This window comes from Desmodus rotundus, chromosome 4, assembly GCF_022682495.2.
Source record: "Desmodus rotundus isolate HL8 chromosome 4, HLdesRot8A.1, whole genome shotgun sequence".
In the NCBI taxonomy this organism is placed as follows: Eukaryota; Metazoa; Chordata; class Mammalia; order Chiroptera; family Phyllostomidae; genus Desmodus; species Desmodus rotundus.
The window spans coordinates 73936418-73963490 of NC_071390.1; the positions used below are offsets into that span (position 1 = coordinate 73936418).

The 27073-nt window shown below is 40.1% G+C and overlaps 1 protein-coding gene across 7 annotated transcripts in view; it reads right to left on the reverse strand.

Moving 5' to 3' along the window:
- Positions 1-27073, reverse strand: part of CCNY (cyclin Y) — a 274562-nt gene that overhangs the window by 48100 nt on the left and 199389 nt on the right. For all 7 annotated transcript variants that reach the window (XM_024574760.4, XM_053922331.2, XM_053922334.2 and 4 more), the window contains 2 exons: positions 26210-26267; positions 25997-26116 (listed from right to left, as the gene is read on the reverse strand). In XM_024574760.4, the coding sequence (XP_024430528.1) occupies positions 25997-26116; positions 26210-26267 (178 nt within the window). The remainder of the gene's footprint in view (positions 1-25996; positions 26117-26209; positions 26268-27073) is intronic.

Consider the following 27073-nt stretch of genomic DNA (forward strand, 5'->3'; position numbering starts at 1 on the left):
CAAAGAAGCAAAATAAACATTCTTTTCAAGTGTCCATGGAACTTTTTCAAAGATAGACCACATGATACGACACAAAGCAAGCCTCAACAAATTCAAGAAAATTGAAATCATATCAAGCATCTTCTCTGACCACAAGGGTCTGAAACTAGAAACCAATGCCAAGGGTAAAAACCCAAAACACTCAAAATCATGGACACTGAATAGCATGCTATTAATCAATGAATGGGTCAAGAACGAGATTAGGGAAGAAATCAAAAACTTCCTGGAAACAAATGAAAACGAACTCACAACAATCCAAAACCTATGGGACACAGCAAAGACAGTCCTGAGAGGGAAGTTCATAGCAATACAGGCCTACCTTAAGAAGTTAGAAACAGTGCAAACAAACAACCTCACCCTATGCCTACAAGAACTGGAGGAACAACAACAAAGACAGCCCAGAGCAAGCAGAAGGAAGGAAATAACCAAGATCAGAGCAGAACTAAATGACATAGAGACGAAAAGCAAAATTGTAAGGATCAATGAATCCAGGAGCTGGTTCTTTGAAAAGATAAACAAAATGGACAAGCCTTTAAGTAGGCTCATCAAGAAGAAAAGAGAGAGGATCCAAACAAACACAATGAGAAATGAAAGAGGAGAGATTACAACTGATACCACAGAAATACAAAGGATCGTAAGAAATTACTATGAAGACCTGTATGCTAAGAAATTTGAAAACCTAGATGAAATGGACACATTTCTAGAAAAATATAATCTTCCAAAACTGAATGAAGAAGCAGCAGAAAACCTGAACAGACCAATATCAGCAAAGGAAATTGAAGCATTCATCAAGAAACTCCCATCACACAAAAGCCCTGGACCAGATGGTTTCACAGGAGATTTCTACAAAGCATTTAAGGAAGAACTAACCCCTATCCTTCACAGACTATTCGAAAAAATCCCAACTGATGGAAGACTCCCCAATTCTTTTTATGAAGCCAACATCATCCTAATCCCAAAACCAGATAAAGACACAACGAAGAAAGAAAACTTCAGGCCAATATCGCTGATGAACATAGACGCTAAAATTCTCAACAAAATATTAGCAAACCGCATCCAGCAATATATTAAAAAGATCATCCACCATGACCAAGTGGGATTCATCCCAGGGATGCAAGGATGGTACAATATTCGCAAATCAATAAACATAATACATCACATCAACAACAACAAAGACAAAAATCACATGATCATATCAATAGATGCGGAAAAAGCGTTCGATAAGATACAGCACCCATTTCTGATAAAAACACTCAGCAAAGTGGGAATAAAGGGAGCAGTCCTCAACATAATAAAGGCCATATATGAGAGACCTACAGCCAACATCACACTCAATGGACAAAAACTTAGAGCTTTCCCACTAAGATCAGGAACAAGACAAGGATGCCCTCTCTCACCACTCCTATTCAACATAGTATTGGAAGGCCTAGCCACAGCAATCAGACAAGAAAAAGCAATAAAAGGCAATCAAATTGGAAAGGAGGAAATGAAACTGTCACTGTTTGCAGACGACATGATAGTGTACATGGAAAACCCAATAGACTCCACCAAAAAACTACTCGACCTAATAAATGAATTTGGCAAAACAGCTTGATACAAAGTCAATACCAGAAATCAAAGGCATTCCTGTACACCAGCAACGAAACTGCAGAAACAGAAATCAGGAAAAAAATCCCATTCGATATAGCAACAAGAAAAATAAAGTACCTAGGAATAAACCTAACCAAGGAGGTAAAAGACCTATACTCAGAAAACTACACAACACTGAAGAAAAAAATTAAGGAAGATACAAACAAATGGAAGCATGTACCATGTTCATGAATTGGAAGAATTAACATCATCAAAATGGCCATACTACCCAAAGCAATTTATAGATTCAATGCAATCCCTATTAGAGTACCCATGACATATTTCACAGATATAGAACAAACATTGCAGAAATTCATATGGAACCATAAACGACCTCAAATAGCTGCAGCAATTTTGAGAAAGAAGAACAAAGCAGGAGGGATCACCATACCTGATATCAAACTGTATTACAAGGCCACTGTAATCAAAACAGCCTGGTAGTGGCATAAAAACAGGCACATGGACCAATGGAACAAAATAGATAGCCCAGAAATAAACTCAAGTCTATACGATCAATTAATATTTGACAAAGGAGGCAGGAGCATAAAATGGAGCAAAAACAGCCTCTTCAACAGATGGTGTTGGGAGATCTGGACAGCTACGTGCAAAAAAATGAAACTCGATCACCAACTTACACCATACATGAAAATAAACTCAAGATGGATAAAAGACTTAAACATAAGCCGCAACACCATAAAAGTCCTTGAGGAAAACATTGGCAGGAAAATCTCAGACATTCCACGCAGCAACATCCTCACAGACACATCCCCTAAAGCAAGGGGCATAAAGGAAAGAATAAACAAATGGGACCTCATCAAAATAAAAAGCTTCTGCATGGCTAAAGAAAACAGCACAAAATTACAAAGAGAACCAACAGTATGGGAAAACATATTTGCCAATGATACCTCAGACAAGGGCCTGATCTCCAAAATATATAAAGAACTCACAAGACTCCACTCCAGGAAGACAAACAACCCAATTAAAAAATGGGCAAAGGACTTGAACAGACACTTCTCCAAGGAAGACATACAGAGGGCCCAGAGACATATGAAAAGATGCTCAGCATTACTAGCCATCAGAGAGATGCAAATTAAAACCACAATGAGGTATCATCTCACACCAGTCAGAATGGCCAACATAAACAAATCCACAAACAAATGTTGGAGAGGATGTGGAGAAAAGGGAACCCTCGTGTACTGTTTGTGGGAATGCAGACTGGTGAGGCCACTGTGGAAAACAGCATGGAATTTCCTCAGAAAACTAAAAATGGAACTGCCCTTTGACCCAGTAATTCCGCTGCTGGGATTATACCCTAAGAACACTGAAACACCAATCCAAAAGAATCTGTGCACCCCAATGTTCATAGCAGCACAATTTACAATAGCCAAGTACTGGAAGCAACCTAAGTGCCCATCTGCAAACGAGTGGATCCAAAAACTATGGTATATTTACACAATGGAATTCTATGCAGCAGAGAGAAAGAAGGAGCTTATACCCTTTGCAACAGCATGGATGAAACTGGAGAGCAGTATGCTAAGTGAAATAAGCCAGACAGTGAGGGACAAATACCATATGATCTCACCTTTAACTGGAACATAAGCAATAGAAGAAAAAAGCAAAGAAAATATAACCAGAGACATTGAAGTTAAGAACAATCTAACAATAGCCAGGGCGGGGGTCGGGCGTGGGGTCGGGGACAGTGGGTAGAGGGGATTACAGGAACTACTATAAAGGACACATGGACAAAACCAAGGGGGAGGGTGGAGAGGGGGAGGGAGGTAGGTTCACTTGGGGTCGGGTAGAGGGATGGGGAGAAAAGGCATACAACTGTAATTGAATAACAGTAAATAAATAAATAAATAAATAAATAAATAAATAAATAAAATTTAAACCAAAAAACAAAAAAGGAATGGAAGACTCCCCACTAAAAGAGCTAAACAAAATGGAGGTAAACAAACTATCACATACAGAATTCAAAACAATGGTTATAAAGATGCTAAAGGAACTCACAGACAAGTACAAGCAAGTGAATGAGAACTAAAACATTATGAAAAAGGAAATAGAAACTATAAGCAAAAATCAGGAAGAAATGAACAATTAAATCTCGGAAATAAAAAACACACTAGAAGGAATTACAAGCAGGTTGGATAAAGCAGAGAATCAAATCAGCGAGCTGGAGGACAAGGTATAAGAAAATATGCAAAAGGAGCAAGAAAAGGAAGAGACACAGAAAGAATGAACAGGTGGTAAGGGAGCTACAAGACAACATGAATCATAGTAACATCCATATAATAGGGATACCAGAAAGTGAAGAAGAGCAAGAGATAGAAAACCTGTTTGAAAAAGTAAAGATGGAAAACTTCCCTAATTTGATTAGACAAAAAGTCACACAAATCCAGGAAACACTGAGAGCTCCAATCAAAAGGAACCCAAAGACTCCCACTCCAAGACACATCATAATTAAAATAGCAACATGCCAACACAATGACAGAATCTTAAAGGCAGCAAGGGAGAGACAGGAAGTAACATACAAGGGAATCTGAATACGACTAGCAGCTGACTTCTCAGTGGAAACGCTCCATGCCAGAAGAGAATGGGAAGAAATATTCCAAGTAATGAAAACCAAAGGCCTGCAACCAAGACTGCTGTATCAAGCAAGACTCTGAATTAAGATGGAAGGCCAAATAAGGAGTTTCCTAGAAAAAGAAGTCTAAAAGAATACACCTTCACAAAACCAGCTCTCCAAGAGATACTAAAGGGACTGCTTTCAGAACAGGAAGAAAAAGAGTGACAGACAGAGGAACACAGGTACAAAAAAGTGGCAATGAGTAAGTATCTATCAATAACCTTAAACATTAATGGACTAAATACTCCAATCAAAAGACATAGAATAGCTGAATGGGTAAGAAAGCATGACGCACACATATGCTGCCTACAAGAGACCCACCTCAGAACAAAACACCTACATAGACAAAAAGTGAAGGGCTGGAAACAAATTTTCCAAGGAAATGGTCAGGGAAAAAACAGCCAGGGTAGCAGTACTTATATCACACAAAATAGATTTCAAAAAATGGGCCAGAAAAAGAGACTCAGAAGTTCACTTCTTAATACTCAAGGGATGGATCCATCAAGAAGACATAAACATTGTAAATATATACACACCCAACAAAGAAGTACTCAAATACAAAAAGAAAATCTTGGAGGACTTCAAGAAAGATACTGACAGCAATACAATTATAGTTGGGGATTTCAACACCCTAGTGTCAAACACGGATAGATCTTCCAATCAAATTATTAATAAAGATATTGTGACACTGAACAGTGCCCTAGATCAAATGGCTTAACTGATATATATAGAGCCTTTCATCTCAAAGAAGCAAAATACACATTCTTTTCAAATGCACATGGCACATTTGCAATGATAGACCACATGATAGGACACAAAGCAAGCCTCAACAAGTTTAAGAATACTGAAATCATATCAAGCATTTTCTCTGACCACAACAGACTGAAACTAGAAACCAATCTCAAGGTACAAGCTCAAAAACACTCAAACTCATGGAGATTGAATAGCTATTAAACAATGAATGGATCAAGAATGAGATTAGGAAAGAAATCAAAAAGTTTCTGCAAGCAAATGAAAATGAACTCACAACAATCCAAAGCTTATGGGACACAGCAAAGGCAGTCCTGAGAGGGAAATTCATAGTGCTACAGGCCTACCTAAAAAACTCAGAAACATTTCAGATAAACCACCTAACCCTACACCTATAACAACTCATAAACAACAACAAAGACAACCCAAAGTAAGTAGAGGGAAGGAAATAAGCAAGATCAGAGCAGAATTAAATGACAGAGAAACAAAAAGCACAATTTTAAGGATCAATAAATCAGGGGCTGGTTCTTTGAAAAGATAAACAAAATCAACAAGCCTTTAAGTAGACTCATCAAGAAAAAAGAGAGGACCCAAGTAAACACAATCAGAAATGAAAGAGGAGAGATTACAACTGATAGTACAAAAATAAAAAGAATTGTAAGAAATTATTACGAAGAGCTACATGCCAAGAAATTTGAAAACCTAGGTGAAATGGACATGTTCTAGAAAAATATAAACTTCCAAAACTGAGTAATGTAGCAGCAGAAATCCTGAACAGACCAATAATAGCTGGTGAAACCAAAGCAGTAATCAAAAAACTCCTAGCACATAAAAGCCCTGGACCAGATGGTTTCACAGGAGAATTCTACAAAGCATTTAAGAATGAGCTAACCCCTATCCTTCACAGTCTAATCCAAAAAATCCAAAGTGATGGAACACTCCCAAACTCTTTTTATGAAGCCAGCATCATCCTAACCCAAAACCAGATAAAGACACAACAAAGGAAGAAAACTTCAGGCCAATATCGCTGATGAACATAGACGCTAAAATTCTTGACAAAACATTGGCAAAACACATCCAACAATAAATTAAAAAGATCACACACCATGACCAAGTGGTATTCATCCCATGGATGCAGGGATGGTACATATTTGCAAATCAATAAAGATAATACATCACATAAACAAAAACAAAAATCACATAATCATATCAATAGATACTGAAAAAGCATTTGATAAGGTACAGCACCTATTTCTGATAAAAAACAGTCAGCAAAGTGGGAATAGAGGGAGCATTCCTCAACATAATAAAGGCCACATGAGAGATACCTACAGCCAACATCATATTCAATGGGCAAAAACTAAAATCTTTCCCGCTAAGATCAGGAACAAGACAAGGTTGTCCACTTTCACCACTTCTATTCAACATAGTATTGGAAGGCCTAGCCACAGCAATCAGACAAGAAAAGGAAATAAAAGGCATCCAAATTGGAAAAGAGGAAACAAGACTGTTATTGTTTGCAGATCACATGATAGTGTACATAGAAAATCCTACAGGCTCCACCAAAAAACTGTTCGACCTATAAATGAATTTGAGAAAACAATGGGACACAAAGTGAATATTCAGAAATCAAAGGCATTTTTGTACACCAGCAATGAAACATCAGAAACAAATCAGGAAAAAAAATCCCACTTGATATAGCAATAAGAAAAATAAAATACCTAGGAATAAATCTAACCAAGGAGGTAAAAAGACATAGACTCAGAAAACCATACAGCACTGAAGAAAGAAATTAAACAAGATACAAATGTGTTTGTGTCTTGGAACTGCCTTTGACCTGGCAATTTCATTGCTGGCATTATACCCTGAGAACCCTGAAACACCAATCCAAAAGAACCTATGCACCCCAATGTTCATAGCAGCACAATTTAGAATAGCCAAGTGCTGGAAGCAACCCAAGTGCCCATCAGTAAATGAATGGATCAAAAATCTATGGTACATTTACACAATGGAATTCTATGCAGCAGAAAGAAAGAAGGAGCTCCTAGTCTGTGTGACAACATGGATGGAACTGAAGAGCATTATGCTAAGTGAAATAAGCCAGGCTGTGAGGGATACATACCATATTATCTCACCTTTAACTGGAACCTAATCAACAAAACAAACAAACAAGCAAAATATAACCAAAGACCTTGAAATTGGGAATCAGGCTACAGTAACCAGAAGGGAGAGGGGAGGGGATAATGGGGGAAACGGTGAAGGGTTTATAGGAACAAATATAAAGGATACATGGAAAATAACAAGGTAGGGTGGAAACAGGGGAAGGAGGTGGGGATGGCGTGGTGGGGAGGAGTGGGGGAAAACCAGGAAACTGTACTTGAACAACAATAAAAATCAAAAGTAGTAAAAAAATATATGATTGACAATAAACCTTTAACCACACTCATCAAGAAAAAAAGAAAATATCTGAATAAATATAATAAAACATAAAAGAGGAGAAATAACAACTGATACCAAAGAAGTACAAATGACTGTAAGAAGATATTATGAATAATTATGTGTCAACAAACTAGAGAACCTGGATAAAATGGATAAATTCCTAGAACCATATCTTCTAAAACTAAATCAGGAAGAATAGACAGATTATACCTAGTCAAAGTGAAGCAGCAATCACTAAACTCCTAACAAACAAAAGCCCTGTTCTGTGTGGCTTCACAAGTATATTTTAGCAAGCATTCCGAGAAGAATTAACACCTCTCCTCAAAGCAGAGAATTTTTTGAATTTCAAAACATTCAAGAGAACAGAAGGCTCCCAAACTCATTTCATGAGGCCAGTATTATCCTAATTACAAAACCAGATAAAGACACTACAAAGAAAGAAAAGTATAGGCCAATGTCCCTGATGAACATAGATGCTTAAATCCTCAATGAAATATTAGCAAACCAAATACAGCAATGCATCAAAAAGATCATATATCATGACTGAATGGGATTTCTCTCGGGATGCAAGTCTGGTACAACATTTGCAAATCAAAAATGTGAATCACCACATAAACAAAATGAAGGATAAAAATTGGATGATCATATCCATAGTTGCAGGAAAAACATCTGATAAAATCCAGCACTCATTTATGATTAAAATTCTGAGCAAAGTGGGATTATAGGGAATATATCTAAATATAATAAAGGCCATATGTGACAAACCCACTGTCAGCATCATACTCAATGGGCAAAACCTGCAAGCCTTCCCCTTAAAATTGGGATCAACACAGGGATTTCTGCTTTTACCTCCCTTATTCAACATAGTACTGGAAGTCCTAGCCACAGCAATCAGATAAGAAGAAATAAAAGGCATCCAAATGGAAAGGAAGAAGTAAAACTGTCTTTGCAGATGACGTGAAACTGTACATATAGAACTGTGGGGAACAGCTCCAAGCGTGGGAAATGTGGCTCAGCCCCCACTCGGAAAAGCCAGTGGGGAGCGAGGTTGGCGGGCAGGACCCACCTCCATGGATAGGTTTCCAGTGGGGAATCAGGCCTGCATTGTACCTTGACTGCTATGAGACTTGCTCTTGCTAAAACTCCCTCACCCTGAATTGAGGCAGCAAATGTTTACTGAGTATCTTTAACTTCCTAAAGTCTGTGCTAAACTACCCAAGTATGGAGTGTGAGCAGCTTCCCCCTTGAGCTGTAACATCCTTGTCTTTGAAGTAATTATCAGTGTTCTGTCCTTTGTTGTCTGGACTTTGTTCACCTGTGGTGAACCTGTGCATAGTAAATGAGGACCATCCTCCATGTTATGTGCCCAGAAAAACAATAAAAGCCTGTCCAGGCGGGGATTGGCGCGCTCATTCTCTCGCTCTCTCTCTCTCTCCCCCCCTCCCCCGCCTCTGGCCTTCTCTCTAACTTGGAGAGCAGCCACTCAGCCCCTTTTTCTCCACAGGATTTCTGTAGTTCGTGTGTATTTCCATACCGCCACCACAACACAGGATCCCTTGGGCCGGGATCTGCGTCATAGAACCTCAAAGATTCCACAAGAAACTACTAGAAATGATAAATGAATTCAGCAAAGTAGCAAAATACAAAATTAATATCTAGAAATCAGTTGCATGTTTATTTGCCAAAATGAACTAAGATAGGGAAATTAAGAAAACAACTGCATTTAAAATTGCTACAAACAGAATAAAATACCTAGGAAGAAACCTAACCAAGGATATAAAACACCTGTACTTGGAAAATTTTAAGACACTGAAGAAAGAAACAGAAGAAGATACAAATAAGTGGGAGCATAACATGTTCATTTGTACTGAGAATGAACATTAAAATGTCCATACTATATCAATCAATCTATAGATCCAAAACAATTCCTATCAAGATTCCAATGATATACTTCAAAGAACTAGAACAAATATTTCAAAAATGTACATGGAACCACAAAAGGCTCCAAATAGCAACAATGATCCTGAGAAAGAAGAAAAATGTTGGAATCAAGCTGCCTAATATCAAACTATACTATAAAGCCATAGTAATCAAAAGAGCGTGGTACTGGCATAAAAACAGACACACAGATCAATGGAACAGAATAGTGAACCCAGAAATAAACCCACACCTTTATAGTCATTTAACATTGACAGAGGAAGCAACCACATACAATGGGCTAAAGACAGTTTATTCAATAAATGATCTTGGGAAAATTGGATAGACACAAGCAGAAAAATGAAAGTAAACCATCTTCTTTTACCAAACACAACAACAAATTCAAAATGGATCAAAGACTTAAATGTTAAGCCTAAAACTATAAAAATCACAGAAGAAAACATAGGCAGCAAAATCTTGGACATTGCTGGTAGCAATATTTTATTGGATATATCTCCCCAGGGAAAGGAAAATGGGACTATATCAAGCGAAAATGTTTTTGCATAGAAAAGGAAATCATCAACAAAATAAATAAAACAATCCACTGAATGGGAGAACATATTTGCTGATACATCTGATGACAGGTTAATATCTAAAAATTACAAAGCACTTACAAAACTCAACACCAAAAAAACAAACCAATTAAAAAATGGGCAAAGGATCTGAATAGACACCTCTCCAAAGGGGACATACAGATGGCCAAGAGATATGAAAAGATGCTTAATGTCACTAATCATCACAGAAATGCAAAATAAAACCACAATAAGATATCACCTCACATGTGTCGGAATGGCTATCATCAATAAACCAACAAACAATAAGTGCTGGCAACTATGTGGAGACAGCGGAACCCTTTTGCACTGTTGGTGTGATAGCAGATTGGTGTAGACACTATGGAAAGCAGTATGGAGTTACCTCAAAAAATTAACAATGAAACTGCTGTATGACCCAGTGATCCCACTTCTGGGAATTTACCAGGATAATTCAAAATTCTAGATGCAAAGAACATAAACATTCCTATGCTCAATGCAGTGTTATTTAAAATTGCCAAGACTTGGAGACAGCCTTGGTGTTCATCAGTAGATGAGTGGATAAAACTACTATGGGATATTTACACAATGAAATACCACTCGGCCTTAAAAAAGAAAATTTTACCCTTAAGAGAGCATGAATGTACCTGAAGAACATTATGCTAAACAATATAAATGAGTTAGAGAAAGACAAATACCATATGATTTCACCTATTTGTGGAATCTAATGAAATGAACTAACAAGGAAAATGGGGACAGATTCATAAATGGGGAGCAGGATGACAACTGGGAAGTGGGGAGGTGAGGGGACGAAGGGAGGGATTGAACAAAAAGGAAAAAGGACTCACGGACATGGACAACAGTGTGGTGACAACTGGGGGAAGGGATATAGGAGGACTACATGGTAATGGAAAAAATACAATAAAGATTAAAAAAAACCACAATTGCAACTTCACTGTTCTAGTCAGTGGTGGAGGTAGGTACAGTTGAGTGACCATGTGTAGTGTGAGGCCATTGCATTCAAAATGACTCAGCAAGTAGAACAATGAATCTGCATCAAATTTTGCATTAAGCTTAATATTTCTCTGTAAAAAATCTTCAGATGATTCACAAGGCCCAAGCTAGGGCAACTGGTGATTGGCAGCCTCATAATAACAATGTGCTTGTTTATGCATTGCGTCTCACGCAGAAGTTTTTGGTGAAATATCAAGTGACTGAGCGAATCCCCCTAAAGCCCAGATTTGACACCCTGTGACTTTTGGCTTTTCCCAAAACAAAAACTCACCTTTGAAAGGTAAGAAATTTCAGCCTTGAATCAATGAAATTCAGGAAAATTGACGGGACAGCTGATCATGACTGGGACAACTGTGTGAGGTCCCAACGTGCCTATGTGGAAGGGGACAGTGGCATCATTGTCCCATGTACAGTGTTTCTTGTGTCTTCTTCAATAAGTGCCTCTAATTTCCATATTACATGGCTGGAAACCTTCTGGACAGGCCTCGTATAAATTGGGCTGCACAAAAATGGAAACCTCTGTTGCAAATGACACCACTAAGAAACTGAAATGACAACATAGAGATTAGGAGAAAATACTTGTGAATCATATATCTGACAAGAAACTCGCATCCAGAACATATAAAGAACACTCAGAATTCAACAATAAAAAGAAAACCCAAATTTAAAATGTGCAAAGGATGTGAAAAGACATTTCTCCAAAAAATATACACAAATGTATAATAAAAACATTAATCAGAAGGATGGCGGCGAGATAGGTGGGAGCAGAGTCCACTTCCCCTTGGCACCAGTGAAACGCCTAGCTGACCTGAGGAACAGAGCGAACAGCCAACAGTATTCCAGCATATATGAAGATCGGAGACCAAAAATTGTAGGGGACATTGAAAAATCAGATGGTAAGAAGAGTGCTTAAACAATTAGTTCCCTGGGACCAACATGGAGACCAGGGCGGCTGAAGCCCCTGCCAGGGCCACAGGGTCTGCTGCAAGATTCTTAGGACAGAGTCAGGCTGGGCTGTGTGAGAGGCCAGGTGCTTGTTTCCACCAGGGGGCTTGAATAGGAGGAATTTCTCGAAAAGAAAGAGAGAAAATACAAGCACATCAGTGCCTGTTTAGAGAATTCTCCATAGCAGCTGTGGACTCTTGCGTCCACACTCCCTCAGCCCATGGACTGTGAACAGCAGATAAGCAGGCCCAGCACACACCTGAACCCCAGGTCTGTGGGCACCCAGATTAGCGACCAGGTTGCCCAGGCGCACACACCCAAAGCCCCAGGTGGCTGCACACCCAGATCAACAGCCTGGCCTCTTAAGGGCGACCACACCTGAAGGACCAGGGACTGAATACCTCCGACCTAGCCCCTGTGCACAGAGCCCTGCAGGGCCTACTCGCTCTCTAGGAGGAAGGCAGAATGCCCAGCAGAGGGGAGCTGCAGGGCTAGGGGAGACTGCAGTCCCTGAAAAGACTTGACTCAGTAGGAGGCTGTACTACCCTGAAGGAGCAACGAGAGCCCCTAGAATCTAGGACAGCAAAGAGCAGGAAGGTGGAGGGGCAGTTGCCCCTAATTGGTGCACCTCAAGGACAGCAAAACTGGAGGCCTAAAGGCCTAAGGGGGAAGAGAAGGACCCTAAGGACTGGACTGGAGGCTGGACAACAGCAAAGAAGGGAAAAAAGGGAAACCAATCCCTCCACCCACCCCCACCCGTTTCACAGACAGGAAGACAGGCAGAACTGACCTCCCTGCTCTAAAGCCAGAAGAAGATTTTTTTTTTTCAATTCCTTCTTCCTTTCTGTCCTTCTTTCTTTTTTTATTCCTTCTTCCTTCCTTCCTTTGCATTTCTATTCCTTCTTCCTGCCTTTTAATTTATTTTTTATTTTAATTTTTCTTAAAATTCCTTCTTCCTTCCTTCCTTCCTTCCTTCCTTCCCTCCTTTCCTTTTCTATTCCTTTTTCCTTCCTTCCCTTTTTCGTTTCTTTCTCCTTTTCCCACAGGTGAGACAATAAAACCTGGAGCTCTAAAAACACCAGAGTTAGACTCAAACACAGATCATCCTAATAACCGAGACAGTGAGACAAATTTCACTTTGCTACTCCAGAGAACTTCCAAGGTGGGAGCAGTGAACACAACTACACCTGCTAGAGAAGGAAACCTACAAAAAAGGAACCACCAACAGATAACAACAGAAGAAGATGAAGAAGGGAGTGGAAGCCACACTAATCTTAATCCAGGACTGATCTGGAAATACAAGTAAATAGTGGAGAAATTACTCAGAACAAACAACAGAACAAGAGCGAGAGAGAAGCCTCAAAACCTTGTACACACAGAAGAATGAGCTTCAACACAAACTGTAACACATCTGCCCAACAGAATACAAGACATGATGAACGGAGTGACCCTCAATTAACCAGTTCAAGGGAAGGACCCATCAAAGAAAGACCCAACAACAATCAAAACCCAAACACATACAGAGAGCCAACATAAACGACAGCCCAACACCAGCGAGCTCAGGAGATTAAGGAGATGGCACCACTGAATCCCATGGACATTCTACCATAGAAGTTCACACCATAAAACCAGGGAGTCAGAACAGAACAATTTAAGAAGCAGAGGCTAACAAGAAGAGTCTCACAAACAATGGGAAGACAAAGAAACAATCCCCAAATCAAAGGAAAGGAGGAAGCTTCAGAAAGAATGCTAAATGAAATAGAGTCAAGTCAACTATCAGATACTGAGTTCAAAGCAATGGTTATCAGGAAGTTCACTGAGCTCACAGACAGCTACCAGAAACTACATGGAAACTACAATGAACTCACTGCAAACTGTATCAACATGAAAAAGGAAGCAGAAACTACTAAGAAGGGCCAAGAGGAAAGGAAGAATATAATTTCTGAACTGAAGAACACAGTAGAAGGAATCAAAAGCAGACTTGATGAAGCAGAGGATCGGATCAGCGGGCTGGAGGACAAAGTAGAAAAAAACACCCAGAAAGAGCAAGAAAAGGAAAAGAGGCTCAGAAAGAATGAAGAGGGATTAAGGGAAATGCAGGAAAACATGAAACGTAATAATATCCGTATAATAGGGTTACCAGAAGAAGAAGAGCAAGGGAAAGAAACCCTGTTTGAAAACGTAAATGATGGAAAATTTCCCTAATGTGATGAGAGAAAAAGTCACACAAATCCAGGAAACACAGAGAGTCCGAAGCAAGAGGAACCCAAAGAGGCTCACTGCAAGACACATCATAATTAAAATGGCAAAACTCCAATACAAAGAGAGGATCTTAAAGGCAGCAAAGGAGAAACAGGAAGAAACATAAAAGGGAGCTCCAATAAGGTTAGCAGCTCACTTTGCAATGGAAATGCTCTATGCCAGAAGAAAATGACAAGAAATATTCCAAGTAATGAGAACCAGAGGCCTGCAAAGAAGACTACTTTACCCAGAAAGGCTCTCCATTGAGATAGAAGGCCAAATAAGGAGCTTCCAGACAAAAGAAGTCTAAAAGAATATACCTACACCAAACCAGCTCTGCAAGAGAAGCTAAAGGGGCTGTTGAAGGAAGGAAAAGAGAGAGAGAGAGGGAGGAAAACAGGTACAAAAAACTGGCAATGAATAAGTACCTATCAATAATAACCTTAAACGTAAATGGACTAAATGCTCCAATCAAAAGACATAGAAGAGCTGAATGGGTAAGAAAATATGACCCACACATATGCTGCCTACAAGAGACACACCTCAGGACAAAAGACCTACACAGACTGAAAGAGAAAGGCTGGAAACAAATCTTCCAAGCAAATGCACAGGAAAAAAAAGCAGGGGTAGCAATAGTCATATCAGACAAAATAGACTTCAAAAACAGGGCCATAAAGAGAGACCCAGAAGGTCACTTCCTAATACTCAAAGGAAGAATCCACCAAGAAGACATAAACATTGTAAATATATATGCTCCCAACATAGGCGCACCCAAATACAAAAAGAAAATCTTGGAGGACTTCAAGAAAGATATTGACAGCAACACAATTATAGTAGGGGATTTTAACACACCACTGTCAAAAATAGGCAGATCTTCCAAACAAAATATCAAGAAGGACATTCTGTCACTTACCAATACCTTGATGAAATGGACTTAACTGATATATACAGCCCTTCATCCCAAAGAGGCAAAGTACACATTCTTTTCAAGTGTCCATGGAACTTTTTCAAAGATAGACCACAGGATAGGACACAAAGCAAGCCTCAACAAATTCAAGAAAATTTAAGTCATATCAAGCATTTTCTCTGACCACAAGAGACTGAAATTTGAAACCAACCCCAAAGGAAAAAACCAAAACTCTCAAAATCATTGAGACTGAATAGCATGCTATTAAACAATGAATGGGTCAAGAACAAGATTTGGGAAGAAATCAAACACTTTCTGGAAACAAATGAAAACGAACTCACAACAACCCAAAAATTATGGGACACAGTAAAGGCAGTCCTGAGAGGGAAATTCATAGCAATACAGGCCTACCTTAAAAAGATAGAAACATTTCAAATGAACAACCTAACCCTACACCTACAAGAACTGGAGGAACAACAACAAAGACAGCCCAGAGCAAGCAGAAGGAAGGAAATAACCAAGATGAGAGCAGAACTAAATGACATAGAGACAAAAGCACACTTGTAAGGATCAATGAATCCAGGAGCTGGTTCTTTGAAAAGATAAACAAAATCGACAAGCCTTTAAGTAGGCTCATCAAGAAGAAAAGAGATAGGAGCCAAATAAACAGAATTAGAAATGAAAGTGGAGAGATTACAACTGATACCACAGAAATACAAAGGATCGTAAGAAATTACTATGAAGAACTGTATGCTAAGAAATTTGAAAACCTAGATGAAATGGACACATTTCTAGAAAAATATAATCTTCCAAAACTGAATGAAGAAGCAGCAGAAAACCTGAACAGACCAATATCAGCAAAGGAAATTGAAGCAGTCATCAAAAAACTCCCATCACACAAAAGCCCTGGACCAGATGGTTTCACAGGAGAACTCTACAAAGCATTTAAGGAAGAGCTAACCCCTATCCTTCACAGACTATTCGAAAAAATCCAAACTGATGGAAGACTCCCCAACTCTTTTTATGAAGCCAACATCATCCTAATCCCAAAACCAGATAAAGACACACGAAGAAAGAAAACTTCAGGCCAATATCGCTGATGAACATAGACGCTAAAATTCTCAACAAAATATTAGCAAACCGTATCCAGCAATATATTAAAAAGGTCATACATTGTGATCAAGTGGGATTCATCCCAGGGATGCAAGGATGGTACAATATTCGCAAATCAATAAACATAGTACATCACATAAACAAAGCAAAGACAAAAATCACATGATCATATCAATAGATGTGGAAAAAGCATTTGATAACATACAGCACCCATTTATGATAAAAACACTCAGCAAAGTGGGGATAGAGGGAGCATTCCTCAACATAATAAAGGCCATATATGAGAGACCTACAGCCAACATCATACTCAATGGACAAAAACTTAGAGTTTTCTCATTAAGATCATGAACAAGACAAGGATGCCCTCTCTCACCACTCCTATTCAACATAGTATTGGAAGGCCTAGCCACAGTAATCAGACAAGAAAAAGAAATAAAAGGCATCCAAATGGGAAAGGAGGAAACGATACTGTCACTGTTTGCAGATGACATGATAGTGTACATGGAAAATCCTATAGACTCCACCAAAAAACTACTCGACCTAATAAATGAATTTGGCAAAACAGCTGGATACAAAGTCAATACTCAGAAATCAAAGGCATTCCTGTACACCAACAATGAAAGATCAGAAACAGAAATCAGGAAAAAAAATCCCATTAGATATAGCAAGAAAAATAAAGTACCTAGGAATAAACCTAACCAAGGAGGAAAAGACCTGTACTCAGAAAACTACACAACACTGAAGAAAGAAATTAAGGAAGACACAAACAAATGGAAGCATGTACCATCTCATGGATTGGAAGAGTTAACATCATCAAAATGGCCATAACTACCCAAAGTGATTTACAGATTCAATGCAATTCCTATTAAAGTACCCATGACATATTTTACAGATATAGAACAAACAGTTCAGAAATTTACATGGAACCATAAATGACCCCGAATTACTGCAGCAATTTTGAGAAAGAAGAACAAAGCAGGAGGGATCACAATACCTGATATCAAACTGTATTACAAGGCCACTGCAATCAAAACAGCCTGGTACTGGCATAAAAACAGGCACACAGACCAATGGAACAGAACAGAGAGCCCAGAAATAAACCCAAGTGTTTAGGGTCAATTAATATTTGACAAAGGAGGCAGGAGCATAAAAAGGAGCAAAAACAGCCTCTTCAACAGATGGTGTTGGGAGATCTGGACAGCTACATGCAAAAAAATGAAACTCGATCACCAACTTACGCCATACACGAAAATAAACTTAAGATGGATAAAAGACTTAAACATAAGCCGTAACACCATAAAAGTCCTTAAGGAAACATTGGCAGGAAAATCTCAGACATTGCATGCAGCAACATCCTCACAGACATATCCCCTAAAGCAAGGGACATAAAGGAAAGAATAAACAAATGGGACCTCATCAAAATAAAAAGCTTCTGCATGGCTAAAGAAAACAGCATTCAAATGAAAATAGAACCCACAGTATGAGAAAACATATTTGCCAATGATACCTCAGACAAGGGCCTCATCTCCAAAATATATAAAGAACTCACATGACTCTACTCCCAAAGACAAACAACCCAATTAAAAAATGAGGAAAGGACTTGAACAGACACTTCTCCAAGGAAGACATAAAGAGTGCCCAGAGACATATGAAAAGATGCTCAGCATCACTAGCCATCAGAGAGATGCAAATTAATACCACAATGAGGTACCATCTCACAGCAGTCATAGTGGCCAACATAAACAAATCCACTAACAAATGTTGGAGAGGATGGGGAGAAAAGGGAACCCTAGTACATTGTTGGTGGGAATGCAGACTGGTGAGGCCACTGTGGAAAACAGCATGGAATTTCCTCAGAAAACTAAAAATGGAACTGTCCTTTGACCCAGCAATCCACTGCTGGGATTATACCCTAAGAATCGTGAAACACCGATCCAAAAGAGCCTATGAACCCCAATGTTCACAGCAGCATAATTTACAATAGCCAAGTACTGGAAACAACCTAAGTGCCCATCAGCAAATGAGTGGATCTAAAAACTATGGTACATTTACATAATGGAATTCTACGCAGCAGAGAGAAAGGAGGAGCTTATACTTTTTGTGACAGTATGGATGGAACTGGAGAACATTATACTCAGTGAAATAATCCAGGTGGTGAGGGACAAATACCATATCATCTCACCTTTAACTGGAACATAATCAAGAAGAGAAAAAAGCAAACAAAATATAACCAGAGACTTTGAAGTTAAGAACAATCTAAGAATTGTCAGAGGGGTGTGGGCAGGGGACAGTGGGGAGAGGACTTTACAGGAACTACTATAAAGACTCATGGACAAAATCAAGGGGGAGGGTGGAGGTGGGGGAGGTAGGTGGGTTCAGCTGGGGAGGGGTGGAGGGATGGGGAGAAAATGCAGACCACCGTAATTGAATAACAGTAAGAAATAAATTAATTAAAAAGAACATATTAATCATTAGGGAATTACAGAGTAAACCTACAATGCGGTATCACTCTCCATCCCCCAGAATGGCAATAATTAAAAAGACAATAACAAGTATTGACAAGGACGTGATGTGGAGAAATTGGGAGCCCTTGTAACATTGCCAATGGAAAAATAAAATGGAGCAGCCGCACTGGGAAACGGTCAAGCTGTTCCTCAAGAAGTTAAACATAGATTTACCATTTGACCTAGCAATTCCATTCGTAGGTGTTTACCAAGACAAATGCAAACATACGCACACTTAAAAATGTGTGTACAAATGTTTACAGAAGCATTATTCATACCAGCTAAAAAGGAGAAACTCAAATGTCCATCAACCAATACACATAAGGTGGTATATCCATACAATGAAATATTATTTGGTAATAAAAAGAACAAAATACCATATTTTTCGGACTGTAAGACACACCGGACCATAAGACACACCTAGGATTTAAAGGCGGAAAATAGGGGGAGAAAAAAACCCCACTCCACCGCCAGCTGCACCCCCCCAATCGAACCAGGTAAGCTACATTTGGACTATAAGATGCACCCCCATTCCTCCCAAATTTGGGGGGAGGAAAGTGCATCTTATAGTCCGAAAAATACGGTATTGTACATGTTAAAATGTATATTTTGAACTTTGAAAACATTTTGTAAGTGAAAAGTAGCCAGTGAGAAAAGACCACATATTATATGAATGCATTCATATAAAATGTCCAGAGTAAGCAAATCCACAGAGACAGTAACTAAATTAGCAGTTACCCATGTCTGGGGTAGGGATCAGGAATGAAGAGTGATGACTGCTAAAGGATAAGGGGTATCTTTACTAAGTGATGAAAATATTCTGAAATTAGGTTGTGGATGGTTGCACCACATATTAAAAACCATTTAAGTGTTCATGTTAAATAAGTAGATTCCATGGTATGTTAACTGTACTTCAATATAGCTATATAAATAATTAATAGAAAGCTAGCATCTCTCTTCTTGTCTGGTTAGTTCTCACTTTGCCACCTCCATTTCTTCCTGATTCCCCTTTTCTTTATATCTGACTCCACTCCATCATTCACTAACTTCCTCCCTCCCTCCTATCACCCATCACCTCAGCTGTTCAGAGAGAACCAACCTTGTCAGCAACACTCAGTCAGAGGCCTGGCTGAGCAATGTACCTACAGCAAAAGACTATTTCACCCTCCCTTCAGAAAACTCACTTTAATAACTTAAGCAGTGAAATGGAAGAATATGAATTTAAAGTATAAAACCACTTCTGGGGAAGGGGAAGACTATAGCAAATAGCCACAGAATGCTCCTTATGTTTCAAAGTGTGGGGCACATCAACACCACTTTTATTTACTTCAGCCAGTAGGCAGTGATTACTATGCTTACTTTGAACATTTAATAAATATTTACTGAGCATTTATTATATACCAGGATGTGTTCCATATGCTGGTCATATTGCAGTAAACAAACAAACAAAAAACCACAAAAAGAGAAAACCACTAATCATTGAGCTATAGACAAAATTAAATAAAATAAATGAGTAAAACCTAAACAATGTTAATTGGTGATAAGTGCCATGCAAGCAAAAGCAGAAAATGACAAGAAGGGAATGGTGAGGGAGGAGGAAGGTTACAATTTAAAATACCGTGGCCCCATTGACATGCCCTCTGACCAAAGACTTGAAAGAGATCAGGATCTTGTGCCACGGTCCTGAGGCAGCTATGTGTCTGGGTGCCATAGTGGCTGGAGCAGAATAACCAGAGGGGGCAGTGGAGGCAGCTGAGTTGAGAGGAAAATGTCTGATCCTGCTGGGGCCCATGGGTCACATAAGGGCTTTCTTTGTGTCTTCCTCTGACAAAGATGGGGAACCACAAGAGGTTTTGAGTAGAGGAGCCTACACAGTAAGAAAAATGATGGCTCACGACAAAGCCTAGGGCCCCTTTCTCCTGTTATCTCTGAGCCACAACTGATTGTTTTAAGGGTAAACATCTGACCCCAAAGGAACCAAGCCAGTCACTGATGGAACCAATCAAAATTCATCCCCTCTCCAAAATCTAACCTAAACATGAAATACAATTAGCCAGTGTTGGGACTTAAATAAAAAATCATAAAATCAAGGCTGGGGACAGCTACTTCTATTAGTGTAGGCAGCTAGTTAGTTATTAACAAAGGAAGGAAGAAAATACAATCAGACAGACACTGACCTGGATTAACTAAGAAGGGGCAGCCGCACAATCTGGGCATCTGAGTGGACAGGAAAGGTCAGCTTTCCAATCTCCCTAGGGAACAACGGCCCCACCAGCAGCTGAGGCACGCACAGTAGGAGTCAAAATAGTGACCATAAAAGGGAGGAGTCTAGCCTGGGAAAATCTGGGAAAAAGACCAAATAGGATAAGGGTACAAACCTGGGAAAAATCACTGGCTAGGGGAAAGCACCACATAACTCCAGGGATGATCCAGGAAAGACAGTGGTTAGTTTCAGTGAAAGCCTTCTCTCTCTCAAGCCCAAGGAGACATAATCAAACCTTAACAAAGGCTGATGGGGGCATGCTTTCTTAGAGAGGGCACTCACTCTCAACAGCAGCCCCATGTGCCTGAGTGTGGCAGCTGCACAGGCGAAGCAGTGTTAAACACAGACTGGAAGGGAAGAGAGACTGTTCTGGACTACTGAAGCCTCAGCTGCCAATGCCACAGAAATGACACAGCAGCTCTGGGCCAAAGACCTGACCCTCATCCTGGGCTTGGTACAGACAAGTGCAGGCCTGCAGCAAGATGGAGCTGAGCCACCTGGTTGTGGATGAGGCAGTGTGGCAGCCTCTTCAGAAGCATCTATGCTCTGCAGGCCCCTTGAATAAATCTTGCCACTACACCTCAAATCCTCCTGTGCGTGTATCCTTGAAATGTGTTTCCTGCGATACTGTGGAAGAATTCTATTTCCTCTAGCAATACTTCTTTGGCATGAACAACCAGAGGCCAAACTGAAAATTAATGCTGAAGACCAGCAGAACGGAGCAGAGGCATGATGAGGAAACCCCCAAGAACAGGAAGGACAGAATAATCTGCTGATCTCATTATACAGCCTGAGGTATTGTACTTCTATCCTAGAGGACAAGAGATACATGGGACTCAGGATTTTCCAATATATCTCACACCTTGGCCTCTTTGTGTAAGTTTCTCATCCTTATAATAATCAAAATCCCTGACTTAGAAAGACAATGAGCTATATTTTGTTATCAAAGCACCATATGGAACTAAAATAAGCGTCTGTTCATGGCTTTAAGGATAACCCAGTTCAAGTAACTCCTGAAACAAAGGATGGGCTGTGGAAGGGGAAACTGGACACTATGGTCATCCACCCAACTCCAGCTTCCCACAGCTATTGTTGGGAACATTATAAAGTGCTCTTATCATAACTTACAAAAACTTTTAACTAAGCAAGGTGCAATTCAATTACCCCATCCTTATTTTTTAATTTCCTCCCATGTCAGTGTCCATAGGAAAGCTTTTAGTATATCCTGCAGGTTAAGAAATAAATTTAGTGATATTAAGATATTGTTACTCGGAGAACCAAGATGGCGGCGTAGGTAGACACACTGCGCCTCCTCGCACAACCAGAACTGACAGAGAATTGAACAGCAAGGGGGACCAACGCCAAGAAAATAGAAAATAACCATTCATCCAGACTGGTAGGAGGGGCGGAGACGGGCACCGGGGTGGAGAGGACTCGCGTGGCTGTGGCGGGACTGAGACTGGCGGAGTGTGGGACAAATGGCGCAGGCAGTCTGAGCACTAGCAGACCCTGCAGCCCCCCATTCGCACAGATAAACCCAGAGGGCCGGACTCAGAGTGGCGGAGAACGGGGCAGGCAGAGCAGCGGGTAGCACCCTGCGGCACCACATTCGCGCACAGATAAACCGGACAAACGGCAGGGAGCGAAGCAGACCGAGTAACCCAGTGCTCCAGCTCAGGGAAATAAAGCCTCAAACCTCTGATTGAAAACGCCCGTGGGGGTTGGGGCGGCAGCGGGAGAGACTCCCAGCCTCACAGGAGAGGTCGATGGAGAGACCCACAGGGGCCTAGAGTGTGCACAGGCCCACTTACTCGGGAACCAGCACCAGAGGGGCCCAGTTTGATTGTGGGTAGCGGAGTGAAAGATTAAAATCCGGAGGAGAGTGAGGCGGGCGCCATTGCTCCCACTCGGCCCCTCCCCCTTGTACAGCGTCACAGCGCAGCGACCAGCATTACCCCGCCCCGGTGAACACCTAAGGCTCCGCCCCTTAAAGTAACAGATGCGCCAAGACAAAAAAAAAAAAAAATGGCCCAAATGACAGCACACTTCAAAGCTCCAGAAAAAATACAACTAAGCGACGAAGAGATAGCCAACCTATCGGATGCACAGTTCAAAGCACTGGTTATCAATATGCTCACAGACTTGGTTGAATCTCTTCGAAAAACAGATGAAAAAATGAAGCCTATGCTAAGAGAAACAAAGGAAAATGTACAGAGAACCAATAGTGATGAGAAGGAAACTGGGACTCAAATCAACGGTGTGGACCAGAAGGAAGAAAGAAACATCCAACCAGAAAAGAATAAAGAAACAAGAACTTGGAAAAATGAGGAGAGGCTTAGGAACCTCCCAGACGCCTTGAAACGTTCCAACATCCGAATTATAGGGGTGCCAGAAGGAGAAGAGGAAGAACAAAAAATTGAAAACTTATTTGAACAAATAATGAAGGAGAACTTCCCTAATCTGGCAAAGGAAATAGTCTTCCGGGAAGTCCAGGAAGCTCAGAGAGTCCCAAAGAAGCTGGACCCAAGGAGGAACACGCCAAGGCACATCATAATTACATTACCCAAGATTAAATGCAAGGACCTACATCCAAGATTACTGTATCCAGCAAAGCTATCACTTAGAATGGAAGGGAAGATAAAGTGCTTCTCAGATAAGGTCAAGTTAAAGAAGCTCATCATCACCAAGCCCTTATATGAAATGTTAAAGGGAGTTACCTAAGAAAAAGAAGATCAACAATAGGAACAGTAAAAATGACAGCAAACTCACAGTTATTAACGGCCACACATAAAACAAAAACGAGAGCAAACTAGGCAAACAACTAGAACATGAGGGGTGTCATTAAGGGAGTGGGAGGGGGAGAGAGGGGGAAAGGTACAGAGAATAAGTAGCATAGATGATAGGTGGAAAATAGACAGGGGGAGGGTAAAAATAGTGTAGGAAATGTAGAAGCCAAAGAACTTATAAGTATGACCTATGGACATGAACTATAGGGGGGGAATGTGGGAGGGAGGGGGGTGGGCAGGATGGAGTGGAGTGGGGGGGTGGGAAATGGGACAACTGTAATAGCATAATCAATAAATATATTAAAAAAAAAAGAAACAACAACAAAAAAACAAAACAAAACAAAACAAAACAAAAAGATATTGTTACTCTTTTAAAATGAAGTTAATTAAGCTGTGAAATACCTGTTTGGGGTTTACTAGGTGCTGAGTGTTTAAAGGTCTTGGAAGCCCTCTCACCACAGGCAGGCTGCAATCTTGTTTCATTGAGGGCAACCAGGCCAGAGCTAACTGCTATCCTCCCACCCGTCCCCATGCTCTCCTCCTGGGCAGTGTGCCAAGAGAATACATAGGAAAAAAGCCAAGATTAGTGTCTCTCTGTCAACTCTACACAGGACCTGCTCTGAATGGCTGTTTCTAAGTCTAGGGGATGCAAGAGAAGGGAAGAATTATCATACAACGTCTGGCTCGGAGCATGCATCTGTCTGCCTTCTGCCCATGGGTACATAGGCTGACTCTCAGCCAACATAAGTAACAGCTGCCAGATAATAAGTAGGCAGTGCTTTACCCACCATGCAGGACCCCACAGCTGCTCATCCTTAGGCTGTAACCAACAAGACCCCAATATAAACTAATCTGCTAAACTGTCAGTTTATCTAATAGGATGGGTGAAGACTTCAGTAGTTACAATGACTGACAAATATGCGCCAGTCCTATAGCACTCCAAAGACATGAGCTAACTAACCTGCCATACTGCCCTGGAGATGGGAATGCACTTCAGATGTTCTCTCAACGTCTCTGCAGAAACTGGGTAAGCTGCAGAAATGAAAATCTGCCCTTCATGCTAAAATATATGCTAATAAATCTAAGCTTGATGTATGATCAGGTCAGTCAGGTCATAATTTTCTTAGAAATTAAAGGTTAAAAAATCACCACATGCCATCTGCAGTAGCTTCAAAATAAATATTTTCTTCAGAGCATGAATTTTGGTACTAATCTCATCCATGGTTTCATCTAATTTTCACACCTTTTTCTCTTCACTGCAACTTCTCCACATAAAAATTTCAACCCTGTTTGTTTTGTAAGAACTTGAAATCCTTTGGGATAACAAAGCTGAGCAGTAAGTCTACTTCTGAATTACGATATAAGAGCCTATAATCACTCAAATTGCCTAATGATTACTTGTTGAATGTCTGTTTTACCACCCATTAGGAGGAAGTTAAACCAGAGAAGGAATGAACAAACAAAAAGATGAGTCAATGGATGAATAAACAAACAGGTTTACGGCTGCAATAGCTGAAGAGCACAAAGCTCTTACTGTGACAGAGACACAAAGGGTCCTCAAGTGACCTGTAAACTTTCTATTAGCCAATAATCTCAGAAGCTCTAGGGAATGGCTTTCTGTCCCCTCTAGGACAACTCATTATCTGATTTGTGCACAATGTAAAAGGTCAGTGACAATGGATTCCATTGTCAAATCTATTTCCCAAATGATATTTGACCTAAATAGTCCCTAAACTTTTAAGAATCTAAATAACGGTATAGATTTTTATCTCTTGTTTAAGTTTCAAAGTGCAGATACCTCCACACTGTCCCTAAATATCTTACAGACACATTATTTACACAAACTCAGAAAAGAGAAGGTAGCAGTATACACTCCTTCCTATATAGATATTCATGTAGGATGTATGTGCTTATCATATCTTACAAATGTCATTTTGTAGGAATCAACAATAGGGAAGCCGGGCCTTTTTGGGAGGGGGCGGCCTTCTCTACCCCACTTCAGCCCCATGTTTACTTACCTGCATTTAAGGTTTCAACATTTATTGGTTTTGACTATGACTGTGTAACTGACTTTTGGAGGAGACTGTGAAACAAGACTTTACATGCTCCTTCAGAAGATCCATAATCTAACCTCCAAAGGAGAAACTGGAGTGTCCTTAGGCTACCTGATAGGAGTCCCTGTGCACACTCCACTCAACTACAAGATGCCTGCAGTCATCCTGAGGGCACTCACCAGAGTGACAATGGCACATTCAGCCGTCAGCTGAGCAGCACTGAACAGTGTCCGAACAAACCGGTAAATCTGCTTCTGCTCTGGATTGTGTTTGTCATAATCTGGTGGCACTTCGGATTTCTGGGGAAGAAAATATTTTCAGATGGCTGGCCACCCAATAAAAGCAAAAGCGAAATAACTAAACAATATCATGGAACACAAAGAGGAGTTTACCGAAAGAGGATGAAGGTTTTCATCAAAAATATCTAAGAGCATCCTTCCATCTGGGTCCCTGGTAGGGAAAATTAATAGAAAATGGAGTTTACTTTCTGAAAGAATGAGTTTCATTCAAAATAAAAAATATATTTGTTTTGATTCAAGTGTAATTTCAGAGAGAGCGAGGGCAGTGAATAATAATTTGTTTTACTTGGGTAAAGTATTAGATAATTTTTGAATAGACCATGAAATAAAGGTTATGAATGAACTTCAGTGAAAATAGAGATTTTTATTTGCTGAATATTCAAATGAACCATATCTAAATTTCTTTAACATCTTGTTTCTTGAGCAAAGGCTAACAGATCGGTTTAAACTATTAGTATGTTGTGGTTGACAAGAAGTCCAAGGGTAGAATGAAGTAAAATAAACATTGAATGTGTCCTAGAAATTAACCTGAAGTTTTCACAACATGCAACTTAACCATTTAATTAAGAGTTTCACAATTTTATATTGAAAAACAAGAGGTGATGCACAGAAAAGCTTAGCTCAATAACTAGTAAACCTATAAAAGAATGGCTGGTTACTACCAGGCTGGTACAGGAGCCAGGTAAAATGGTGGCTTCACTGTAACACAGTGCCTCAAGCAGCTGCCCTGCAGGGACTATCCACACCTCACCATAGACAGCTCTACTTTTCATGGCGTCAATGTTGAGTTTTGCCTAAAAACTTTTCTTTTAAAACCACATTTGAAAACCATTGCTTCCGGTAACAGTGTATCACTTCCATAGTCTGGGCTTCCAGTGTGGATTAAGCTTGTGAATATCAGGAGAGACATGTCCCTAACACACAGCCATGGTGGTAAACACTACAATTTCTGCTCTA